We start from the raw sequence: 27470 nt of genomic DNA, 5'->3' as shown, positions 1-27470 counted from the left end.
AATGTAATAAACAGGGATTTTTTTAGAATATGAGACTTGATTGAGTTACCCTTTATTTCTAGAATGAACCCAGCATTTTAGAAAAAGCAGATAAGAAGACATCCTGGCACAGAATTTTAGAACTCTGTAACAGAATAAGTAACTGAACATCTGTAACCAAAGCTTGGTCCTGTTTGGCATCCTGGTATTTTCTGGATCATATTCCAGTCACTGAACAGGAAATGGACAAATTCTCAAATGGGAACAAGCTAATGTTGCTTTACGGAGTAGAACTTTACGGATTTAGAATAAATCACATCGTCTTTGAAGAAATCCTGCAGCATAAAACCCTGGCATCCCTCAAAACTACTGAAAAGACACTGAACAGCTTGCAGGCGGGGAAGTCTCTGGCAGCCTAAAAGTAAATAAGCCTTAAGTAGAAGTCATCCCTACTATTGGAGGTGCAAGTCTGTATATATCCAACCACCTTCATGTTCATCTATTTAAACAAAACATAAACTAAACTAAACACACGTCTGTACTTTGCTGTCAGTAATAACTATACAAACATCTCTGTAGAATTAACCCCTCTATTTATGTTTCATGAAGATTCTCAGATTTTAGCACAAAAAGAAGGCTATATGGCTAGCTCACAGACAGGGAACTCAACTCCTGTTTTATCTATATGTGTAAATGTATATTTGTTGTGTATTTGTTATGTATGTACACTCTTTTTTTTAATTGTACAGCAATGCATAATATATTTGTGCTTAACAAATAAAGGATAAAAATACTAAGAATTGTGTAACAATACAGCCCAGGAGGCATCTTACAACTTTCAACCTGGACTGACAGTAGACATACAATCTTTACTGATGAGAAATGTGCAATAAATGCCCCGACTATACCTTTGGTGGAGGCACGTGAGTTTAAAACTATCCATCTGAGAAAGAACACAACCATTAAATAAAAATAATAACACATAAAACAGGTGGTTCAGTGCTGGATTCAGTTGTGATTCTATCTAACAGTTCCACTTTAATGAGTGGGCTTTAAATACATCAAAGTTCACTAAACTTTTACAGAACATTGTGTAAGTGAGGCTGCTCTTTCCTAACACATTTACAGAATAACATTTTACAAAGCTATTGACAAGATCTGACAAGTGATAAGTGAAATTACACTCCATTATAAATTTCCTAGCAAGACACAATATTTCTTTACTGAACCTGCCTTATAACTTGTGATAGCAAAAAGTACCAGTGTGTTGTTAAATGGTCCGTTAAAAAAGAATAAATCTATGGAATATGTGTTCCATACCCGTGTTTTATGTTAATTAAAAATCTTTAAATTATTTTCTGGCTTACCCACAAGATTATGTGCAGTGACCCATACACTCACTGAGGTTGTCACTCTATTTTGTCTTTGTTTGAAAACACTTAATTTTGGGTCATTATCCTCCATTAATCTATTTGTCACAGCGTAATTAGCATATTATAATTCAAAACATTTCATTACATCAGCTATAAGATGTGGGTCTATATGGCAGATAAGAAAATTCAGGGCCACTCGATAAAAACTGTAATGGAGTATATAATGGGTCCAAATCTATCACTTTTTTGAAATGTAATTTCTTCACAGTTTATAGTGGTCTAGACTACAATCCGGTTGAATTGGCCAAGTGGCTGTGACATTTTGTTCATGCTCCTGTCCAACTAAAGAGGTAATGGTAAGACTCTACATTCTGAAACAGCTACACTGATCAACACAGGTTGCCAAGAATTTCAAGCATGTCTCCGATTAATCCTTGAGGACAAGTAAAGCAATCAATGCTACAGGCATTGAGACTTGAAATCAGGGATAAACAAAATCGACTGAATTACTAGTTACTTTTTACTTACAATTATTCCCCTACTTCAAAGATCATTGTTGTAATTATGAAATATATGTGTTTACATTTCCATAAACTGATGGAACTCAAGCCATCTAGAATGTTTTTGATCACTTGCCGACGTTACAGAAACCCTTCTGTTTCGCCCAGTTGGCTGACATAAAAAATCCAATCCATTAAATTCTGAGTAAAAGAATAAAGTTTAAAAGCCAAGCTGTCCCTCATCACAACCATTTAGAAAAATAAATAGCTCATTGCTTGGTCATCAGATTAATGGAATTGAAAACATTTGCATAATCTTTGATGGTGGAGGGTCTGATGTTATTACCCAGTGGAAATATAATATGGCTGGAACATGCTATTCTTAGGGCAGTCTACTTATGTACTGTACACCTCTCTTAAAATGAGCAGTGAGAGAATAATAGTGCTTATTCATCAAAAGGTTACATTAATCTCGAGTGAGATATTACAATTTTCAGTGCATTTAGTGCGATGACTCACATGGCAATGAATTGGGAAAATCAGACAAATGAGATAAATCTAAAAATTTGATAAGGCCCCCTGTACCCACCTACAATTTAAAGATTATATCGTCAGAACAGGATGTCTACACGGAACACTTGATTTGGACAGATTGGGTAATTCGAAAGGAAAGCACGCTGTGAAAACAGTAGCATTTTTCCTTACGTCACTAATGGGGCTTCATATTATTTCAAATGTACAGTATGGTTTAGAATTAGTCAATGGAGACGTCGTTTTCCAGCTGTGTGTGTGCCTTGACTCCAGACTTTCCATATTGTTATGGTGTATTCTCAAAAGCAAGTTGTGGCTCCAGCACAGTAACAAACAGCACAGTCTTTGTGTCTGGTTTATAAATTGTTACTTTAATGCCTGTTCGAGAGTTACCAGCCTTACCAGCCCATTGTAAAATGCTTTTAGATTCCGCAAATAGGAGCGCATGCTTTGTGTTGGACCGACATGCTATTGATCTTTTTATTTTTATAAGAATTGTACTTGTGAATATATCATAATGAGGTGCTATTTTGGTTGATGCAGGTGACATCATTGTGTTGTACACGTGTTGTTAAATTTGGTCAGCACACAAAACTGAAAAGGGAAAAAATAATGTACTATCATTTAATACTGTGCACAAGTTTTAGGCAGGTGCGAAAAAGAACGTAAAATAAGAATGATTTCAAAAATAGACCTGTTCATTTTTATCATTTAACAAAATGCTAAGTGAGTGAACGGGAGTAAAATATAAGAATTTTATAACACACAAAAATCCTGAATTATGCATGGCCAATTCACTTACATTTCACTGTTTAGTGAATAAATGATCTGTAAAATAGCAATGTAATAGTGTCATACCTGAAGTCTGCAGCAGTATTGTGTGGCTGGCAAGAGATTAGCTATTTGAAAGCTGGTATCTGTGCCACTGTAAACTAACTCTGAGGTCTCGTCTTCCTTCGCCCAGTGCAGTCTGTACGCAGAGATATCTGCGCCATTGCGCTCAGAGCCCTGCAAAAGAAATGTCGCGTTTTTAATATCTGCCGCTAGACACGAATGGGTTAAAATAACGTACACTGTGCCAATGACAAAAACGAGAGGGAAAAAAACAGCATAACTGCTGTATTACCAAAGTCCAACATGAATTCATCATGGCTGGCATTGTATAAACTAAACTTACAATGCATATACAATACCGACACGGACTTAGTGTCGGAGGTGACCGCTACCAAGATACTTGGATTTATATTTACTCAACAATTCACCTTGTACAAACACTTTCACAGGAGGTGTTTTGCATATATATATATATATATAGTTTTAAAAACATATATAGTTTAAAAATGTTAAAAAACGGGATGGGTGGTTTTTTTAGTGGCATAAAAATCATCTTTGTGAAAACGTTACATCATTGAAACATTTTGCACAATTCAGCGTAATATTAAATTCCATACTGCAGGATGGATGGGACCGAACGAGGGAATCTACTAAGAATTAGTTCAAACCTCCTCTTCTGTCTGGAAATAGTTTACCTTTTTCGGGCTAGTACAATATTGAATTTTAGAACCTCCTGATGAAGCTGGGTTGGCCCCAGCAAAAGGCATAGAGGACTCTTCTGATTAAAGTTCAAAGCCTTCTTGAAGAAAGCCTTCTTGCATACATTCATTATATATAGCTTTGTGTCATAATTGTATTACACTATATTTTGTCATATTTTTCCCCTTTGTATATGCGCCCCATTATGGTGATGGACTTCTAATAAGTACTGGAAAAGCACTTTTACAGGTTGTTGAAGTAACATTATCTTATTTTATCTGTTCCACTTGTGGTGTTGACTACTTACGTGTATTCACCTTATCATATCTGCCAATTTAGAATGCTTCTCCTAACACTGTTTACTAGACTTGTGCCTTCATTTTCGTACGAGCTTTATTTTTAACGAAAATTCCCTGTTATGTGCATTTGTACAAATCAACAATAACGAGGGCGATGTCCTACGAAACTGATGAAAACGAACTGCAAAAGCGACAAAAATTCCTAAAGATTCATCCAGTCGTCCCATGGAGCTGCCATTACAAGTCATTTTGGCTCCATTACAAGCCGGTTTGGCGCTCGTTGAGGTATAGTGGGAGGGGCTTTGTGTAGGACGGTACATATTAATGACTGATAGGTAGAAGTAGCCAAATGGGGGGTGGTCTCATTGATTGTTATGGATGTGATTAATGGGTCCAACAACCTGTGGGAGTTTTTCCTTACTTTTTCACTCTGCCCAATCATCAATTACAAGGGGAGGGGACAAGCATTAGATATATCAGTGTGCTGACGCCATTTTAACTTGTCAGTAGCAGGAGTTACAGACTGACAGGAGTTGGCGGTTCCTACTTGTAGAGAATTTAAGATGTATCTAAGTATATTGCCAGCATATTGCAATATATATTTCCGATATGCTAAAGCTGGCTTCTCTATCAGCACAATTCAAACGATAGACACTGAGAAATTATAAATTCAAAAACTCAAGTAACATGGTTTGAGATCCATCTGTGCTTATCTGAAGAGGTCCTTGGTAGCTATGAACACCAAAGGAACTGTCCTATCTTGGCCAAAGCATTTATATATATTTTTCTTTTACAATTAACAGTGTTTGTTAGAAGAGTGAAGAAAATAATGCAAACTTAATAAAAATATGCAAAACTGTACAATGAAGCACAGAAGTCTGTTAAATGGTAATTTCCAAGGAACACCTATTTGTTACTTTAACAATAAGCAGAACAGGACTTTAAGGATACAGGTGGTACAAAAAAATGGGTCCACGTTACTTTGACTGTATTGTTCGGGCGAGACATACTTCAGTATAATTGTATTGTTTAAATATATGACACCAGCACATTCCTAGCACAGGATCTGTTTACAGGGAAGGAAATGACTGAAATGGAAGGATGTATAGCCCTTCATGAACAAGGAGAGAGAGCTGCATATGTGAATATTGCCAAGGGAGACAATTTCAGGGAATTTCTACTTCGAAACTTTTGATCAAGCATGGCTACAAAGCCGAGCAGTAGAAATTAAAAAGCTCTGAATACATACATAATGATGATAATAAAAAAGGAAATACAAAGACAACATTAATCAAATATGTAGGCATGAAAATATAAATAGTTAAAAATACCTTAAGTAAAAGTTTATAAAGCAATGAAATGATGTAGTGTAAGCCTAGGTCTGACCCAGGTCAGCACCCCAGCTGCCCCTCACAAACTGCCTCTGCAGCCACTGTCCTTTGCACCCTTGGAAGGACTTACAGCTCTTGGTAAGGATATAAGTATGCGGTTACATACAATAATTTAATGTTGGCAAGAAAAATGGTGAAGTTAATTTTGAGTGATCCTTTCTGTTTTCTAACTTCCCAGCTCACTTCTGTTCTGACGCTTGGACCATATATGCTGAAGAATATTCACAGTGGGATCCTCTGTTGGATCCAACATTTAGTCAGGTTACGCTGACATTATCTGAGCGTGTACGGCACTGTGCATGCTCAAGTCTCTAATATAATGCAAACCAGAAAACCGAGGACACTTCAGCCATCAGAAAAGCAAGTGTGAGAAAGACCAAGATAAGAGCTCCTGGGAAGCCGAGCAGTTACACACTCATGATATGATTTTATGCTTTACAATAGATTCAGAAAGGAGTGACTTTTTATTTACTTTTTATCTCCTTTTATTTATTAGGACAGAACTTTCATAATAAATATTGCTAGAAAAAGTTTAAAGCCTCTTTACAACCCTGTACAGAACTTGCATAGGTAGAAAAAAACTGATTAAACACAAAATGCATGCCTTATGGTATAAGATAACTAGTCTAGATGATGATACATAATTTTGGTAATGGTCTCCAGTAAAAGGCATTATGGTCAACACCTGAATATATAATCAGAGTTGTCACACACAACATCTTTAGGGGTTGTGCATCTTATTTTTAAATGATCTCATCAGCCCTTTCAACCGATTCACTGCTGTAATTATGTGAATGAGAGCATTAGAGACATTCAAAGAACTCGTGGGAAGACAGTTCTCAGAAAAAGATTACAATTCTGTTTTGTTTTTTTAAGTAAATGCACAATACCTACTATTAGACTTCATAGGTTTTTTTCATGATCTCCCTAGAGGATGTGTAAACAATACATCTGGCTATCTTCAGTTCTACGTGATCACAGGAAAAAAACTTGTAGGTAATGTTCACTCTATTTTTAAGTTGTTGGTGTGCACAAAAAACCTTATATTTTTCCTGTTGCAAAGGTAAGTGGGCACTGAATGCTTGTGCAAATGAAAACTTTAAATTGTTTTGGCACAGCCTCTCTCTCATGACCAATAAAACTGTATTGCCATATTCTAATATAATACAAATCTAAATGCAATCTAGTTAAGATTTTATTTTATTCTTTGAAGCTTCAACTACTTTGTTCAGTCTGTTGTCCTATTAAATAAAACATTAAGAAAGGAAGGACGGTTTCCCCAATATTCATCAACTTGTGTATATACGGTATTTACGTGTAAGACGTTAGAGTGACTGTGTGTGCGTATGTAAGTGTTGGAGTGGTGTGTGTATGTAAATGTAAGTGTATGGCGTTAGAGTGGCTGTGTGTGCATGTATGCACGTATGTATGCAAGTGTATGTTAAGTGCGTGTTCATGTATATGTATGGTGTTAGAGTGGCTGTGTGTGTATGTATGTGTAAGCTAGAGCTGTCCTTGTATACCCAACTCACACTGGCGCAGTGCAGCCCTTTTCAGTGGATGACAATGGTAGGTCTATGAAAAGTGGGCTAGATTGTGGTGGTGCTTTGTGTTTATCACAAATGCCTTTTGTCTCAATTACCCATACACTTCTTTTATAATGTAAGCTCAAAAGCATTGCCCTTATGAGCTTACAACTCTTGCTGGGAACTAAGGCTTGTTGTAACTCAAGTGTTTTTTAAGTGCTTGCTCCATATTGTACAACCCCATGGAATATGTTAGAGCTTGCTAAATAAAGGTTAAAAATAATGCATGTAAAGACATATAGTGACTTATCTATTTCACAAACATGTCAAAGGCATGCAACAGCAAGAGGATTTGGGTTGAAAGTTTATACTGCGTTTATGACATCATAGCGTCCCCAGACCAGCCCTCACCTTACCTCCCAGCTTATAAGTACTGACGTGTCGGACAGGAACGTCAAAGCTGGTTGCCTGCACTGTGTGGGTGGTCCAGCTGCGGTTGTGATTTCAGAGACGTCTGAATAAGGCCCATACTGAAACGCAAATACATCTGTATTAATTAACTTCTGGCAATTTTTATTATTATTTTAATATTATTTCAAGCACATTACTGATTATTTGCCCAGATGCCTTAAATTCTGATAATATACAGATATTTTGCTTTGAAGTCATGTTTGTCAGGTTACACCACAATTAGACCAAAAAATTTAAAATTATGACATTATCCCCAATAATATCCCCCCATGTTAATAGACCATAAACCTTTAAGTGGGGTTTTACCAAGCTAACAGCAAATGAGAATTCCATTTAAAAGTGCAACCAGTTATTGGCTTTTAACAAAAAACGTGAGATATACCAGCGCCTCTAATATATACCAACCAGCAGCACCAATATCCATGTGCTTCCCTCAATCACGCACACATTAGAACATATCAACAAGCGAAAGAGTGATATGGTGCACTTCAATAAAAAACAATCATTTACTCAACTATATGTTCTAGTTTAGTCTCAGATATCCAGCATATACAGGCCATATGTATGTCCCTATATGTTGGATATTTGAGACTCAACTACAACCTATAATTGGGTAAATTATTGTTTTTTAATGAAGAGCACCATATCACTCTTTTGGTTGTTGATATGTTATTGGCCTATATTCTGGTTACTATGATTAAAAAAAAAAAAAAGCTACCGGAAGAACAAGCATGAATTGGCATCGATGGATAGTTCATTATGCAAAATACATGCTTTTGCAAGACATGTATTATACACATTTTTTAAACATAATCCCAACACTAGCAAATCAGGCATGTGTGTCTCTGAGGCAGACAAAAGATTAAACAATCCCAAACTACCCTTTAAGATCAGATAAAACAATACAATTATGCTTTTTTGTGCTTGCTTCTATACATTGTGCTCTACAGCTACTGATGAAACAAACTCTGATGACCCTTGGCCAGCTTGAAATCATTGTGGCTCTTATTATTGAATTCATGGCAAAAAATACATGCAACATTTGCATACCCAGTGTAAACAAAGCAAATCATTAAACTAACTAAAGCATAAACAGGGATAATGAAGGCAGTCTAAGAAATAGGCTTTAAAAATAGCATGGAGCGTGTGTTAGCACTAAGCAGACAATTAATATAATAACTTACTCCTCCATCATTCCTGGCTCGTACTCTGAAATGATACATTGTTCCAGGAAGAAGATCACTGACTGTATACTCCATGTCTTGACCACGATACACTTCAATGTCCTCTCCTCCAGGCACAGAGAGCTCTAAGTTATACTCTATCACTGGGCATCCTGACTCTGTTACAGGGGCATCTGAAAAGAAAGTCCTCTTTAATGAAGCCAATCATGGTTTGGTTCACGCATGAGGTTTCTTATCTTTAAATAGCTTGCTTCTCCTCAGAAAATTGTGTTTCATCTCAGCAATGGACAACGATAACGGATGCCAGCACACCAGATACTTAGACATAATAAATCCTGTTTATCCTAAAGACTACTGGATTCAATTGAATTACTTCACCATCAATGCTCCCAATTAGTTCAAGTCTGGTCCTGCACATTACAGGATATAAAATTATGCTTACCCTTCCATGTTAATTTCTCTTTACTGCATTTATAGTGTGAGTGTACGTGTTGTATGTCTGGGTTACTTTGTGATTATTGCTTTAGGTTTATGTACTTAAAATTACAGTAATCGTGTAAGCACTGTTACTCATTTTATTTACTTGTGAATAAATTTAAAGACGTAAATCGATGTGACATCATGTCAAATATTATTTATATTGTACTATACTGAAATTCCTCACACAAAAAAGGTGCTTGGTCCAAGGCAAGGAAGAATGATTACTCAAGTAAAATGGCAGATGCATAATTAGACCTAATTCACTCAATTCACAATGCAGCCTCCAACTGTTACATCGTCCTCTAATATTACTACAACATCCAATGAACCTGCTTTGTTCAGTCTTTGGTAAGCGCAGTACAAAAAAAATATATCCAATAACAGGAGTGATGGTCGCTGATAAAAAATTAAAAAAACAAGTGACCCTAAACATTTGAATCTGAGGAGTGGGGCTGCAATAAATCTATACCAGCAACATTAGTAGTAAAACTAACCAGTAATCTACTACGAGCCACTAGGATGGATACCTAGACAGGCTGCAGGTTTCATGGCCTCCATCAGGATAAAGAGTGCAAGAGTGTAATGAGATAATTTAACAAGGTGAAATCATTGCCAAATATTCACTGGTTACCTACCCCATTGTAACTGTACTTCTTTATGCTTTGGTTTGCCTACAACTCTTGGCGGTTGGCATGGACCAGGTGCTACACTTAATGTGCCAATAGGCTGACTTTCAGAGCACTGGAAATAAAAAAGAAATTTATGATAAACGTTTGGCATAATTGTCTTTTAAGTTCATATCTATTTGAGTAAATAGTTTAGCAGGGGGGAGGTGAAGACTCCTTTGTTACTGTGCTTTTTAGATGGGAGTTAACCTTCAAGCTGCCTTCTTGTGGTCTACTCGACCTTGTTGTCCAAGACTTTAATACTCACTGCTCGCTAAAACTTACAATATCGGTGGTGTTGACACAAGCCCAATTATCTCCTAAAACCTGGAAGGCCTCCCAAGGCCAGACTAGATAATGCACACTGTCCGAGTTCTTTGTGTTATTTAACGGCTAATAATTTTATCTACTGGACGCCATAACTGAGGTATGCATACTGGACGGTCAAAGAGATATACTAAATACATTAGTTTGGAGATCTATTTCCTCTTCAAGAGTGCATTTACTTGTCTTTTGTGACAAGACCAACCTTTGCTAAAACTGCAACAGTTTAAAATAATGTCAAACAAAGTCAAACAAAGCTAATTTGAGCCTGAGCTAAAATAATCTTACCGCTACTTTTTGCTTAGAGGAAAAGAAAATGTATATAATAGTATAATATAACATTTTAATTCATTTACGTCTCATTGACATTGACATTCCTAAGTTTAGGATTGTGCTCACCTGGCTGTGTCCACCTGTGCTGATGGAGCAGACGCGAAGTTTGTATAAAGTGCCTGGTTTTAAGTCTTTAAATGTATAGTCTGTTTCAGACCCACTGTATGCCACCTTCCATTGATTTGCTGTAAAACATGAATATGCCAAACATTTATATTTTTTCACGTATTTAATTCATTCGCAAACATTGTCCTGAATCATCCCAAAGTACTCTCTGCAAATTTGAGCCCAGCGGAGCTTACATTCTAAAAGGAAACACTTCATATGTGAGATGCAAGTTTGACAGCCGATAATGCTGGCTGAGTCTGGATTTAACGTTATAGTCAGGGTGCAGACAGCATATCAGCATGTCGGTGGAACAACCTAGGTATGTTAGCCTCATTCTTATAACCAATTTCCCCAAAACTGTGTGCATTATCTGAAATCTGGTCCATTCATTCATCTTCTACTGAGGAGCAACCAGCGGGAAGTGCTACTATAATCCTTGATCAGAAGTTTGCTTGTTTTTGGTAGCCAAGAATAATAACAGGTGAAGAGGTAACAAAGATCTATAGGGCAGGGCAGTGAAATAGACTTTATTAATTTTAATGCATAGGGCAAATAGAGCTAAAAATACATTGTAGAGGCTTCTCCTTCTGTACATTTAACTATAACATCAGGTCTATATATTTACGACATCAAGTGTTATCCTGTATTTTTATTTATATTTTTCTACACTACTATCCTGTATCTGCATTAATTTCTTAATCTGTAATAACTCTATATATTATAACTTTTTTAGATAACTGACTTTCAAGTGAAAAGGGTGGATGTTTTGAATGATTTATTTTCTTTCAAAGCACTGAAAAAGAATGGTGATCATTCTGATCATAACAACAAATAAATAATATGTAATAGAACCAAGTAACTTGGTAATGTACTATCTTCCATGGTACATCTGGAGAATTCTATGTGTTTTTATGCAGCTCTCTTGAATCTAAACCTCATGGAAAAAACAGTCTTTAAGTTAAGGTGACCTTTTTCTTGGAATTCATTAGTTGTAATAGGAAGCGACTATGTTAGATATCCTATCCTGGCTCCTGGGCCTCTGAGCTGCTTGTATTCTATATCTTGACATCATTTACCCTGGGCTTTGGAATAAACAAACAATATCACTAAATTGGTACACACGAGCCATGCGTAGGATGTTAAGCCACTGTTAACTGATGCAACCCTGCTTAACTGAAACATTGCTTATGATAAATAAATGGTAATTACTGAAAATCTGAGAGCATAAGCAGAGGAAATAATGGATCTTATACAGACAAAACACAGCCATATTTTAAGTTTATCGTGCGCAAGAGGATCAAGATCTTATTGGAAGGAAATATTTATATAATGTCTGATCTGGACATATATATATATATTTTGCATCCATTATCCATTTACAATTTTAATACTTTGAGCTCCTCTAAGCATGTAATATAAATAGAAACCGTATATTCAGGAACTATACATTTATAGATGGAGGGTTTCAACTTGACAAGCTCTCTGGGCACACGTATGTTCCCTTTTCAACAAGAGACAAGATAACCCTCCAGAATAATTAAAATAAAAGTGTGTACATTCTGGGCACCAGGATAAATGCTGGCATTTCTAACATATGCCATAGTAAACACTAAGTGAAAAATAAAGCAAACCACATGGCAAATACACAATAAAGAAAAGGGAGACTGAACAAGGCAACCTTGATCCAAAACTTGCACCATATAAATTATAAAAAAGCAAAAACATTTCTTTGACCTGATCAGTTAACAAGATGTGAAAAGCCATGCTGTACATACAAGTAGCTAGATTTTAATATGTAAGAGTTAAATATTCCACAAGATCTTCCTAAATTATAACCACAGAAAGCTGACCTTGCTTCCAATAGATGAAGCCAATATCGAATCAATTTGTCTTGGTTTCCAATTATATGATGATGCATATAAAAAAACATGAATTTAAATTGCCTGCATACAGTATACATGACCCATGTCTTCTCTGGCCTAGATTTTTTTTATTTTTCACTGAATTTCATGTGACCCCTATGTGACCACATCAGTGGGATATAACTTATAATTCCATACCCTGATACTGGCACCAACAGAAGCAATGAGCTCTCTACATCTCCCAACAGATATGCAGTTACATATTTACAGCTAGACGAAGGGGACAGTATCATCAGTCCTCATATCATGTGTTTGCAGGGCTGCTCGTAAGGTCTCTAAGTGGGTTAGATGGGCTATTCCTCTAGTGTCCACTCCTGTCTCATGTTGATATATAAACGATGTACATCTCTGAGAGTGTCAGGGTTATCACAGACTGTGAATAGTTTGAAAAAAAAGGACAATCATTTTTATGTTGGTGTCTTTGATTTAACCTGCAGACTGTGTTCACACCTTGTACTCAAATGGACACGGAAACTAAGAAAGCAGCGTCTGTTCCAAAGCGAAAGAAAAACAATGAGATACTACACAATATATGTTGTATATATGCTATGTTCTGAGCGCAGATATTTAGCAGTAAACCTTTAACTACCAGAAAAAATATAATAATATAAACATAACCAGCTACTGGCACCGGGCAGAAACTTGGCATTTGGAGTGCAATTGTTAATTTTGGACTTCATATATATATATATATATATATATATATATATATATATATATATATACCAAAAAGTAACTTTACAATAATATAGTATTCTAGTCCTTGCAGTTAGCGCACCTTCAAAAGTCCCTTCTGAAATTTCCAGTAGGTATTTCAGAATTTCAGAGCCACCACTGTCTTCAGGAGCATCTAAAATATAACCAAAACAAAAAAGAAAAGGAAAAACTCAAAATTGAAGAACAGAAAACATTATAAAACCTAGCAATTATCCTCACGTAGCGCATTTTCCACTTTTTGTTAGAAATTTGAAGATTTTTGTAAAATGAACATCATTTAACAACCTGTCACACAAAGTGGCTCAATGTTTTTCCTAGTAGCAGAATTGAGGGCAAACATTTATATAACAAAAGAAGGGAAAAAAGAACGGCAGGTTTGTTTTGATTAAACGATCACGCAGCGCGCCAATGAGAATACAAATCTAAAACGAATGTTAACTTTGTGATGGATAACTTACATTCATAGCAATGGGGGTCTCGGAGTCTCAATTTAAAATATGAAGTGGGTTTATCCACAAGATGTACCAGCGACCCCTTGAAAAAGGAGAACCGAAACGGCGTTGGGGAAGTGGTTGGCAATATGGGTAAGGAGCACATTGCTCGTAGCTATTATCCCGATTTTTTGGATTTGCTTTAATATTTGGTATAAATGTCTATAAGTGCCTTATATATTTACCAACTCCATAGTGAAGTTTTTTGAACCATGTAAAATTTATTATGATTGTAGAATAAATAGGTGCACTCTATATAGAGCAAAATTTAATTGTACTTGAATGATTCAGCACTTTATAATTCTTATGATGGTTTACATGCACTCAAGACACTTTATATATACATAGCCATATTGCCTCCATATGCTCTGATTATTTTCCTATTATAACCTCTGTTGTCTATATAATGTAATGTTTTTTATGAATTGAATATTTGTAAAATAAATAATATATTTTATATAAGGGCTTGTGTGCAACTCCCCTTCTTTTCTGTCAGGTGTACAAGATGTACCATGTGCAGAAATAATTTGCTTGAGAGAAATTAGATAGAGAGCGGCTGGTAACAGAAGTACAAGTTCACGGGGATTCATATGAAGGTGCTGCAGATATTTGTTATTTATTCAAAATGCATTACAATTAAGCTTATTCTTTTAAAAGGGTCAAGAAGAACTCAATGTCTTGTGTTACAGGCCATTTTGATGTCTGAAAAAGAAGGGTAGCCATCTGCTATTTAATGTTATTTATTGAAAATAACCCGTTCTTATTTTAGGGCTAAAAAGGGCTCTTAAAGTCGTCAATATATTGAGCCAGCCAAACGATTCCTCCCTGTATTAGATGCCTCAGCTGGGTCCTATATGTTCCATACTACATGCTCTCGCAGTACACGTGTATAATTGTAGTTTCTTATCTCTATGTCTGTGATGGCGTGAAGATACAGACTGGCAATTTTATGTGTAGGAGAATATTTGCCCTCTATCAAGTGACACCATGTCACCTGTAAAAGGTGCACTTTAAGCTTTGAGGACTGCACAACCATTACGCACAGTACTGCTTGTTTTACATAACTCTATTTTTAAGTTTCAAGAAATCAAATTCAACAATTTGCCACCGGGCATGTTTTCTAGTGATTTCACTTCAACATCATCCAAAAGTCTGGTCTTCCTTATTTTGAAATATAAGATTATGACTAATTCTTGTAGTAAAAGGATGGAGACACTACAAAATAATGCTACCCAATTAAAGGAATAAAATATGGGATTTCAAATTAAGAAACTTCACTTAGTTTCTTTTAATAACCCATGCCGAAAAAGGAAAAGAGTTGTACCATGTGTGACAAACCCTGTAGCACGAGGGCCATACATGTCACACATGTTAGAAAGAGAGAAAGCAAATTTGGTAAAGACGATACCTTTATCGGCTAACTGACTGATAATGAATTGCAAGCTTTCAAGACTTTCTAGGTCTCTTCTCCAGGCATATTATAGGTATAATATATATAATATTCCTGAATAATAGACATTCTAGACAATAGAAAGTCTTGAAAGCTTGCAATTCATTATACGTCAGCATCTTGTTAAATAATATAGCTGTGAAAAATTAGATAGGACTCACCAACCTTGGGCTACTTTGACACAGTGGCAGGCTAAGCAATATATGGGCATACTGTATAGTGTGGCGGAATCCACAATATTTCTGAATCTTTGTGCCTTTTATACTTTTTAGGTTGTGCACTTCTCTATTATCATATCAATATATGTCAGTCAGACGATAAAGATATCATCTTTACCGATTTGAAGAACCCAATATCCTTACCCATTGCACTGCAGAGTACAATCTCGAGCTTGACTGTATGACTGGGGGCTAAAAATGACATCTTGTAGCTTCAGTTTTAAAAATCAATAGATAACACGGTATCACATATTTGCTAAATAAGAGCATTGGAAACAAAGTTATAGAGATAAAACAAAACTAATGAAAGTATTCTCTGCATACCCCACTCAACAGTGAATCCATGTGCAGTGACAACACCATTCACGACAGGTTGAGAAGGAGGTCCGGGCCTATCTGGACTTGTCGTGCAGACCAAAATTTCACTGGGGCTGCTACTTCCTTCAACGTTAGAGGCGATAAGCTGTAGAAGAGATAGTGGATAAATGGTTATTTTTTTGTATATTTAAAGCATAGATCAAGATGCCATAAAATAACAGATTATATGTTGCAATAATGCATTGTATAATATTATGAGGAAAGTACTATGGCTTGGTCCATATGATTAAAGGAACAATCTACTCTCAAATTATAATTTTTTACGTTTAATGTATACTGTTATTGCATGCATATCGAGTAGGTATTCTTTACATACATCTGTCTCATTAAACTCCTGACTGCCTACAACTGATTTCAAAGAGAACTTTCCTCCCTATTGTGTAGTGTCACGTACATTTTAAGAATATAATTTTACCTCTGTTACTTATGCTATTGAGTTTGAAATTTGGATAGGGAAAATTATGTTTTTTGGGGTATTGTACATTTTTACCACTTTATCTTGTTATGCGATTCACGGTTAACCATGAATAATTTAACCTGTCCTTGTTTCCCTAGGTAAAGTGCAAGCTGATTATAAGATTCTCACTTAAATATCACTAAAGCAAAACTGTTCAAACTGGGCAATACGTGCCCCACTCTGGCACTCAAAGAGTTAATGCTATCATTTTAAAAGATTAGGGGGATAGGGGAGCTTATATAGAACAAAAAATGTTATCTCTTAACATCTTTCAACTTCGATATTAAACTGTCCCCCTGCCATTTTTGCAATATTGGTGTAATAGTTTTCTGAAAGGGGTACTTCTCGTCGCAGCACAGTGGAATTAAAATGTTAAATGTTATACTTGTGGAGCTGGGACGTGTTTTTATTTAATAATGGATGACTATTGTCTAAACTAATATAAAAAGCACATTTATGAAAGAATAAATACAACAACATTAGTTGAAGAAACAAATGGTTGTAACCATAGATGCCAACAGTCCTAAATTTCCATAAACAGTTCTAACAACAGGACTGCCTCAGCTCTCTTCTGTCCTGGCAGATGTCCCAATACTGTGACAGCGAGCAGCTCTGCATGTATAGTACCCAAATCAAGCACTAAATATGTTGAAAAAGAGTAGGTGGTGCGAAGGGTGGCATCGGAGAGTTGTCCACATGCTGTGAGTGATGTTACACGCCTTTGGGTGGCAAAGGGACATCAGAATATTTGTGAGTAAGACTGAAAGTAGAACTAAAGAATATTTCCTTTCAGCTTTCCAAATAAATAGCAGAGAGATATAACATAAGATACTGGTGATACATTATGGAATAAAACATTGCCATCTACTGGGGATCATGATTATAGGATTCATAAAGGACTTACCCTAAATTTATACTGAGTGCTTCTTTGGAGGTTATTCACAGTACATGTTAATTCTTCTCCAGTGTACGTTGGTTGAAATACACTGTCCTGTACGATAAAAATAGATATTGAAGAAGCAATAGGATTACTTGAATGTAGGAAGAATTATATATATATACAGGAAATATGAGCAATGCAAGGTTTAAACGTATGGATCAAAACGTATACACTGCTGGAGATCAACCTAAAGTCGTTTTCCCGTTAGCTGAGCTTTAGTTGGCAGGATTATTGTTACTCTATCGTCCAGTATCATCCTCCGTTTTCACTCAGTTGCTTCTGAACATACCAAACACATTTTCTTTACATTTATTCTTATATTCTACCAAAATTAAAAGAGTTTATCACAATCTATAATACCACAGTTTGCAGTTCAGTATACTTACATAATTTATTTTACATATAGCTCATAGGAATGGTGATTTTAGCATCCTATTATTTTAATTTGTTTGTATTACCTTTTCAAGGCTGGATAGGAGAAAGGAAAGGGCTTAAGGATAGGAGATAAATTGTTATGCCAGTTTCACCACTGTTTGCCACGGAACTCAACGACACTAAGGCCAGATTACTTATGTTTAAACCAAGCACATCTCCAAAGTAACCAAGCACCCACCTACACTATAGAGTAATATGAAACTAGGCTAGTGGTCCTCAAATGTTTTAAAACAACTACATTTAGTTGTAATATAAGTTACCAAATTCCATTGTGAATTACTATAACTTGGTTCATGTACCACAGTATGAACTGAGGTACGCATCATGACTACACCAGTTACTGAGCCTCTTTGGCCAAAAGGAAATCATGATGTCACTGCACTCTCGCCTCATATGACAACAACAGAAGCAAATTCTTATCTCCAACTTTTTGAACACATAATTTAATTCTAAATTCATAATAGATTTCAAGTTTAATAAGCTTAACATTTTAATATGGATGTTTTTTTCCCAAGCACAAGACAGAATGTGTATGGGTTTTGTAACAGAATACATTTGTGGTGTGGATACAGACAGAAAGCTATACACATCATTCCCTCTATGTATTACGTTCCTGGTATATACAGATGTTATTGCCATTTATCCATTAGAAAAGACATACGTTATCCTTCTGAATCTCCAGGGTGTAAGAAACCACCTCATCTGGGAAACATCCTTCTGGCTTCATCCATTGCAGCGTTATCCATGTTATTCCAGCTCGGATCAGCTTTGGTGCAGATGGCGTCTGAGGGATGTTGCCTGATGTGTAATAAACAACTTCTTGGCTGTATTCACTAGGGGTGGAAAAGGGTGGCATTCATTTTAATTCAAATATCCTTACAAGCAGGCAATTTCAAAGAAGCTTTGTCAAAATGACATGTTGTATAAAATTTGTATGAGATAATTTACTTCTAGAAAACAGCTTATTTGTTTCTTAACAATGTTATCAATAATAAACATACTACAGATATCTTTTCTTAAACTGTAATACAAAAAAATGCTTTCACCAAAGCCCCTGGCCTCTATCTGTGTAACACCGAAACATAATACGTTGGCCACCAAAAGCTCATATTGGAGCATGATGTGCTGTAGAAGGTCCAGAATTTTGTATTTTCCTTGGTTACTTCATCAATTTCTTGTCCTCAGACTGGTGGCCTGTGAGCCTTCAATGGTCACACTGTCTTAACTAGAATGTCTATATCTGAGGTTCCTCAAATAACATTACAGATGCTCTGTCAATAGAGGTATGTGATGGACCTTTAATAGACCACTTAAAGTATGATTCGATCTTACAAGAAGCACACGTTTGCAGTTCTGTGAATGAATGCAACTGTACCAATTAACATGAGAAAGAACAAACTCTTTACAGGATAAACCATAATATGTGGGGTGACAACCTTACTAAACATGGGAACCTTTTCATTTTCTCCCTTGTATGCAAATTTCAAAAGCTCTCTGAAAACCCACCTTTTTCGACAAGCATACAAGCTTTCTTCATGGTACTCTCAGCCAGAATCCTCAACCACTTCCCCCTCGACCACTGACTAGTTTGTAAGCTCACAAGAACAGGGTCCTCTTCTCCGGTACCGGTTTGTTTTACTTTATTCTACTGACACTTTATTGTAATGAGCTACAGAATCTGCTGGGGCTATATAAATAAATGTAACGTAATGCAATGCTTTCCTAGTATGACTTACAGACGAAAACACATCTGTCCCCAGCTTTTTACAGTATGTGTGATAACAGAAGGCAGTACTAGGAAAGCAAATAAAGGAATACAAATTTAATTGTTTTGCTATTCCATGTAAACAAGTATGTTAGGAACCCTTTCTTCCTGGGAATGGAACATCATCTGAAGCGCTACCCCTTTTGGTATTGCTTGATCTTGCTATGTCATGGCTTGGTTAGCTGTCTTCTTCAGCTTGATGTCAGATGCAAACACATTATGCATCTCCCATCCTTTTGGAAACAAGCAGAGGCTATGTTGTAATAACGCCCGGACGTAAAAAACCTTTCTAATTTTTTTTAGACCTTTTTTTTTTTCTTTTTCAAATACACAAAAAAGAAAAAAAAACACAATTTCCAGGGATGTAAAAAAAACATCAATCAGGGATGTAAAGTTAGGAGTTTAAGGTATTTAAAGAAATTCCCTATTCCTCGTTTCCGTTAGAAAAAAAAGTTTCCGTTAGAAAAAAAGACACCCTTTCTAAGTGATCAAGCACCACTAGTATTTCAATTTAAATTATATTGCTATTTCTGCCTATATAGCTGTCCAAGACATACAGTATTATTTTACGAGCAACACTTACCTTTTGCCAATGTCGTTGCATGCTGCCACTCTGAAGGTGTACCCCACGGCTGGACATAGTTTTGTAAGCTTGTAGTGCCTTTGACTTCCCATATAACATTCTTTAAATACAGTACTTCTTTTTCCCTAGTAAAGGAATGAATTGAAACAGTATATGTCATAATGACTTAGTAAAGAGGCAATCCAGGTAACATTATCCATTTATTATATTATATCAATGTGTTTAGCTTTAAAACCCTTTACAAAAAGTATTGTGTTATAGTGTCTTACACCATCGCCAATGGTAATGTTCACATTTGATTTGGAAATTATAGTAAAATGGAGCAGCTTTCTAGCATACGTTGGGTGTAATTTATAATGAGAAATGCTCTACAATTAATCTCCTGTTTACTGAGTTCTGTAAAAAAAAAATGCATTGTTTTCAATGGGTTTAGTGACCGCTCATTGTCCTTAAGGGGTTAAAGACCAAAGTTGCCTAGGGTGTTAGAAATTCAAGAACCAACCATGGGTATCACCATATACAACATTCTGCAAGCAACATCATCACAAACCCTGCTTCTGCCTAGGCCAGAATTGTTTTTAATAACTATGCTAGGAGAAGTCATCCATTTGTAATATAGTTTAGTTTGTGTTTGAGATAGAAATGGATTTTCACTAATGCAGTGCTAGAAATGCTCAGTAAGAAATGGTTGAATTTTACAGAAAGCCGACCTCCTTCGACAATTCGATAAGAGCACCTGATGTTTTTCTTGTGCTTAAGTGTAAAATGACTTAACTGGCGGGCAGCTGCTTAGTAAATCATCAGATGCTTGTTCAAAGCAGGACACAGCGTCCGACCCTTCAATAATGTTGCAAACTAGTCATGGGAATCAAACCATTCTGTTTATTTTAGCGGAACGGGAAATGTTTCTCCCCTGCTTTTATAGTGTTTGCTTTCTTTGTCCATTTTGAATTGTAATCTGGAATTTCTGCCTCAATTAAACTATTGTAAATAATTCAACTAATGTTAATTAGACTAATATCTGGCCTTCCACAGACAGCGCAGAACATAAGAATCTGATCTTGCCCAATGGAAGTTTTGTGTTCCTACGGAATCATTACCTTCTTCAAAAACATTCAAGTCTTCAAATATTTGTAACTTGTTTGGGTAGAGCAGAAACCACCCCAAAGCAAATTTATATTTATAATGATCAAATATAAGTCTAAATTCTAAATGTGAAACATTCAAAATAGTTTTTTGCCTTTCAAGACATGAGCAGTTCTTAATGCAGAATATACAAAAATGTTTTTAAAATTAAACAAAACCTGGCAAATCACTTGTTGCTTATGGCACAGTATATACAGAGACAATATGACAAATTGAAATACATCATGATGAACACTGTCATTATCTCTCTCATACAAATGCTTTAAAACCTGCAGAGAGGGATCGCAAATGAAGCACTTGAATTCTCTAGGGTGAGATGTTACTGATCTGAACTGCGGACCAGGGCTTCCTGACTCCAACGGCAAGAAATCATAACGCTCCGGCTTATTGATTGCTCTCTCTTGACATAAGTTTACCTTTCCACTACCTTGATTCATTAGTCAGTTGCACAAAGTCTATGTTTATATCCTGTTTCACTTTAATGAGCTCAACAGATGAAAAACGTCATGGCCATTCCTTGATTTCTTTCTCAGAACATAAGGCATTCTTAACCATTTCAACATTTGAAAGACAATGTGTGTGTGCACGCGGGGGTAATTTTAACAATTTTAGAAGTTAATAGATATTTTTCACAATGTATATTTATACTGTTAGCACCAATAAAAAAACCATTTTGCTTTAACTGAATATTCTGTAGAAACAGGCGTCGTTTCTTTCCAATTGAGCAACAATTTCGGTCTAAAATGTTCTTTTAGCAAAAAGTAACAACCATGATTGCTTTTACTATCTTCTTTGTTGCATATTGTGGTTTATTGTTGAATCATGATAAAGCATATTATTGCCAACATAGATGCAGAAAGGAATGCTCAGAATGACTTTATATGTAGCAGAGAGGTTATGGAGACTTTAAATGGTAGAGGCCAGCGCAACCTCTAATTTTAATGGGATCCTGGGCAAAACTGGCCATTGTGCTTAAAGGTGAGCCTGAAGAATGTATTGGCACTGTGTAACTGCCCTTCAAAAAATTTACATATAGTCTGCAACAGTGGCATTGACTAATGGTTAAATATCCCGGCTGTTCTGTCACCATGACCTTTCCATTTCATGTTAATGAATGGACCCTATACATTCTAGAAATGGGCTAGCATCTCTGAAACTGAACCCACCAGATGCCAATGTTTTTATCAAACAACCTGACTTATTACTGTACGATACTGCACCATGACACTGGTATCGGTGCTATTTTTACATTACGTTGTAATCCATTTTATGTAGAATCAAACATGTCCAAATGTATGCAATAATAAATATGAAAAGACATGCCATTAAATGTTTAATTACCCATACCTCATACCACTGTAAAATGTAGCTGGTGATTTTTGAACCGTTATCGATTGGTGCCTAAAAAAAAAATAAATCAAATTGATGTAAATCAAATCATCACGTGTTTTAATCTAAAATGTTAAGATTTAGCGATGGCCAGTTTGGGTCACCACTGTGCAAGATTTACAAAAGCCTATTTGGACTCTGTGTTCTTGCAGATCAATGAGCAATACAAGATGCCTATTTCCAGTTGATTGTAGCGCAATTTCTTAAATTAGAGGACATGATCTAAGACAACCTCATGCAATCAGAGAACCGGATGTGCTCATTTTTTTTGCTGTTGTTAAATCCCCTCTTTTTGCTTTAGTTAAATCTATAAAATATGACATCGGCATTCATAATCAAATAGTAAAGACAACGTAGGGGCTTTGATTTAAAGTGCATTCTTTGCATCAGAATAGTATGGTACTTATCTGCCTTCAAGTTCTATTTTTCTATATAAGCAGACAAAAATGCGCACAGAGTCTGAATTCAGCTATCAGCATCTGTGTTTTGCAGACCCTACTGTATAATATTTATAATACCAAATACAAGACTTTCCAAATGTGAAAGATCTACTTTAAGTGACTACTCGGTCCCGAAATGATCAGAAAAACAGTTTTGGTCTAATACTGATTTTGAATACTAGAATATGAGCTACACATAAACGGAACAGAAGAAAAACATCTTCAGCTCAGTGATTTGTGAGAATAAAAGGACTAGATCACTGACCAGTTGTAGTAGTAGTAGTGTGCATCGAGTAAGCCATTAGGAACATCTTACCTTCCATTGTAACGTCAATGAGCTTTTACTTCTGTGAGATAGTTTAGGTGGGAAGGGACATTCAGGAGCACAGCTATGAGTAGTGAAGCTGATGGGCTCTGAACACGATCCCTTTACTGACTTATTCATTGCATACACTCTAAGGAATAAACACAAAACTGAAGGTATAACATGGGTATACTAAATTGCTTAATTATCGCTAAGTTAACCATAACAAGAAATAACATGGTGAAGCTTTACAAAGTGCATTTGGAAGTACTATCTTTATTGGGTTTATAACGTTCTACCAAAACTTCCCAGCATGCAAGTTCCCATCAGTGGAGCTAGTTCTATAAATCTTACATGGGATCTTAATGTGGGCAAAACTGATTAAGTTACAATTTCTGTCTTTCCAACAGATGAACCTTAAAGAGTTGAAAATGCCACATGGACTGAAAGTGTTATTCGAGGATCTACCCTTATTTTGGATCAAATACCCAACATACAACTCATGTCTGCATATATTTATTACATGTATACATTATTTATCAATCAGTCTACCAAACAGTTGTATGTACTTTTCCTAATTAATGAATTATCAAGTAATTCACCAGTGAACTGTATATATTTCATTGTTCTTCATATTATAATTTATGTTTAACATTTTAATTAATGTTATTTATTTATTATGTATGTAATATCTATCTTCTGTGCTTTGTGTTAATTATTTGGGAAGTTTTTTATATGAATTGTTCAAGACAAATGTATCACTTGCCATAATTTTTTGTACATTGATTGTAATAGTTTAGTGGTAAGGCATTTTACAAAGAATAAGGGTTTTTCTGCAAGTTGCCTAACTCTTGGTTGGAATTTATTAATCTGCCATTTTTTTGACCTTTGGTCACCATGGAATTAGGCGAACAGCATCTCAAGAATTCAAGTCTGGAATGTATTATTATTCTCATGATTTATTTGTTTTAAATATATTACTTCAAATAGAAATATGCTTTAATTGACATGCTTGCTAACCAATCTGTTGATTCCTTCAGCTGATCGTAAATGCCCAAGAAAGACTAACGCTATAACCTAAACCGCTGTGCCCCAGTTCTACCAGTTACAAAGTAATATGAAGGCAAATTTTAAGATGCCTCACAAGTTGTGAAAATAATTTAGTAGGCAAAGTAAACTAGGCTAAATCGGTGCACTAGCCGTTGTATGTTTGCAGCACTCCAGGCACTGCCATTCTCTGCATTGTCTAAATAGAGTTATAGCTCCAGTTACTGCACAAAAACATAACTCACCTGACGTGATAATCTGTTGCTGGTCTAAGGTCTTTCAAATGACATTCTAATTCCTCTCCGCTGCGGAAACAAATTGTACAAGGGGAGTGAGTAATACAAAGGGAAAACTTAATATTGCCTGCTGTCCTCGCTCAATGCAGCATCATCCATAATCACAGACAAAAACAGAGGATTGTACATCAGCCTGTCAAGCTGAGAACTTTCAGACTAGCTTTCTAAGTAGCAAATTGATTAGTATGTTATTGTCATTTTATTTTAAGCAGATACAGATCTATAGACAGAAACACCCTTATGGACAATTACATTGACTGCTGTTTGCAATAATAATTAACAGTTGAAACAGCAATCAATCACATAGTAAGTTCATTCTGCACATTGTAATGCAATAAGCTGATGACTATCATTGTATATTAAATGTATATATACAGCGATCAGCCATAATATTATGACCACCTGTCTAATATTGTGTAGGTCCCCATTTTGCTGCCAAAACAGCCCTGATCCATCGAGGCATGGACTTCACTAGACCTCTGAAGGTGTGCTGTGGTATATGACACCAAGACGCTAGCAGCAGATTCTGTAAATTGATAGGTGGATGCACTCGGCCATCCACGTCATCCACGTAAAAGAAAACGTGATTCATCAGACGAGGCCACCTTCTTCCATTGCTCCGTGGTCCAGTTCTTTTGCTCACGTGCCCATTGTAGGCACTTTCGGCAGTGGACAGGAGTCAGTACAGGCACCCTGACTGGTCTGCAGCTACGCAGCCCCATACCCAACAAACTGTGATGCGCTGTGTGTTCTGACACCTTTCTATCAGAACCAGCATTAAATTTTTCAGCAATTTGAACTACAGTAGCTCGTCTGTTGCATTGGACCACACGGGTCAGCCTTCACTTCAGTGTGCATCACTGAGCCTTGGCAGCCAATGACCCTGTCACCGGTTCACCGCATTTCCTTTCTTGGACCACTTTCGATAGGTACTGACCACTACAGACCGGGAATATCCCACAAGAGCTGCAGTTTTAGGGATGCTCTCACCCAGTCATATAGCCATCACAATTTGGCCCTTGTCAAAGTTGTTTTTTTCCTTTTAGGACGAAATGTTCACTTTCTGCCCAATATATCCCACCCTTGTGCCATGATAACAAGATTATCAGTGTTATTCACTTCACCTGTCAGTACTCATAATGTTATGGCTGATTGGTGTGTATCAGTGCTACAGTGCTCACCTTGCATGCACTAGAGATTACCAGTGAAAGTTATTACCTGTAAAGAATCTTGTACTTTCCATCTCTCCCTTTGTCTGATAAGGCAACCTCATAACTACAGGCATAAGGGAGGCCATTACTGTGCTTCTCCCCACTTGGATAACCATTCGGAGGAGACCACGTGACTAGAGCTGATTTTGATTGAATATTGGAAATCTGGACAGCAATTACAAATAAAAGAAAAGTTATTGTTATTCTTATTGTTTATTAATTACGTTTTAAATTTCAAATTTGGACTGCTGTCTAGCTCTCCTGAGCCTTTTCGGGGACACCAGTGTCCATATACAGATAATTTTCCTACCTTGGTTATAAGAAAAGCTAAAAAAGAAAAAAACATACATGCTTTATGTTACAATATATATATATATATATATATATATATATATATAAAATACTGAAAGCTAAATACAATGACTGAGAAAGAATAAAAAAGTAAGTGCAATTCAATAGCAATTATGTTCATTTTATTGACAAGCTACACACAACACCAGATTGACATGCCACTTTTTTGCATTTCAACAGACTTGTCACCATTTATGTTTAGTGTATTCAATAAAGGGCATCCCATAAATAACAATGGAGGTAGACTATTTCTTTTGCTTTGTTTTCTTTTATTTATTCCTGGAAAAATGTCCCACAAAAATAATGAAGCAAATTGCTTTACAGGAAAAAAACTCAGATAGGCAGACAATTGAGACAAGAATAGGATCTAGATAGCTCTTACCCTACACATAAAAGATAAAATACTCCAGATCCCTGAAAAAAGCTCCCATAACCTTGTTTTTTCCCCCATTCATGCCACGTTTTGAGTTAATAATGCTGTATTTATAAATACAATGCACGTATTGGACTGGAATATTGAGCCTAAAGCCAATTTATCTTAGAACATTTTTTATTTTCGTGGCTCGATTGGTTCTTAAAACCTTTCCAACAACTTAATTTAAGATTATTGCATATGATGTCATACAGTATGGCAATGGTTAACAAAATACATGCATAATTGATCTCCTGCAAACAGAAAACACATTAAATAAGAAGTGCAGTAATAAGAAGAGATGTAAACAAAGCAGCAAAAAGGGCAGATAAGTATTAGCTTGCTAAAATATTTAACTCCCATTGACGTATTGTTTACTTGCAAGCTCTTCTTGATATACAGCTGAGATTTAAACGATCTTTTGGAAAAAAGGACGGCACTCCTGGTGCTTGTATGCAGAACACCGTTCCAATGAATGTGCAATGTAGTTTATTGGCACATCTGCCAGGACAGATGTATAAATACACAAATGTTTCTTTCCTTCCAGATGTTACAAATTTGGAAAACCCTACACAACTGTAAATTATCATAGTAAACATGATATACGGTATATAATGTACGGGATTATGACAAGCATGTGAAACTCATTCACTTATATCAGTGGAAAGATTCAATTTTGTGATTTTTTTTGGGGGGGGGTGTAGTTTCTCTAGCTTGCATTTATTAACAACTACAATTCAGAAACCAAAATCTGTTCTTGACATTCTAATGCAACAATTTAGTCTCGCATTCTCTGGTTCTCTCCTTGGGGTGTCTAAATT

At 36.0% G+C, this 27470-nt stretch overlaps 1 protein-coding gene across 1 annotated transcript in view; it reads right to left on the bottom strand.

Moving 5' to 3' along the window:
- The window catches only part of LOC149300407 (fibronectin type III domain-containing protein 3B-like), a 112181-nt gene that overhangs the window by 30114 nt on the left and 54597 nt on the right, over nucleotides 1–27470 (bottom strand). The window contains exons 7-20 of the mRNA XM_089485356.1: nucleotides 25894–26051; nucleotides 24625–24684; nucleotides 23345–23483; nucleotides 22547–22600; nucleotides 20054–20178; nucleotides 18367–18538; nucleotides 17235–17321; nucleotides 15820–15958; nucleotides 13398–13469; nucleotides 10656–10774; nucleotides 9903–10008; nucleotides 8788–8960; nucleotides 7549–7662; nucleotides 3242–3391 (exon numbers count right to left, since the gene is read on the bottom strand). Of these exons, the coding sequence (XP_089341482.1) occupies nucleotides 3242–3391; nucleotides 7549–7662; nucleotides 8788–8960; nucleotides 9903–10008; nucleotides 10656–10774; nucleotides 13398–13469; nucleotides 15820–15958; nucleotides 17235–17321; nucleotides 18367–18538; nucleotides 20054–20178; nucleotides 22547–22600; nucleotides 23345–23483; nucleotides 24625–24684; nucleotides 25894–26051 (1668 nt within the window). The remainder of the gene's footprint in view (nucleotides 1–3241; nucleotides 3392–7548; nucleotides 7663–8787; nucleotides 8961–9902; nucleotides 10009–10655; nucleotides 10775–13397; nucleotides 13470–15819; nucleotides 15959–17234; nucleotides 17322–18366; nucleotides 18539–20053; nucleotides 20179–22546; nucleotides 22601–23344; nucleotides 23484–24624; nucleotides 24685–25893; nucleotides 26052–27470) is intronic.

This window comes from Sceloporus occidentalis, unplaced genomic scaffold (genome assembly GCF_023333645.1).
Source record: "Sceloporus occidentalis isolate IW3139 unplaced genomic scaffold, rSceOcc1.0.p SCAF_25, whole genome shotgun sequence".
In the NCBI taxonomy this organism is placed as follows: Eukaryota; Metazoa; Chordata; class Lepidosauria; order Squamata; family Phrynosomatidae; genus Sceloporus; species Sceloporus occidentalis.
This window is presented reverse-complemented; position numbering and strand designations above follow the sequence as displayed.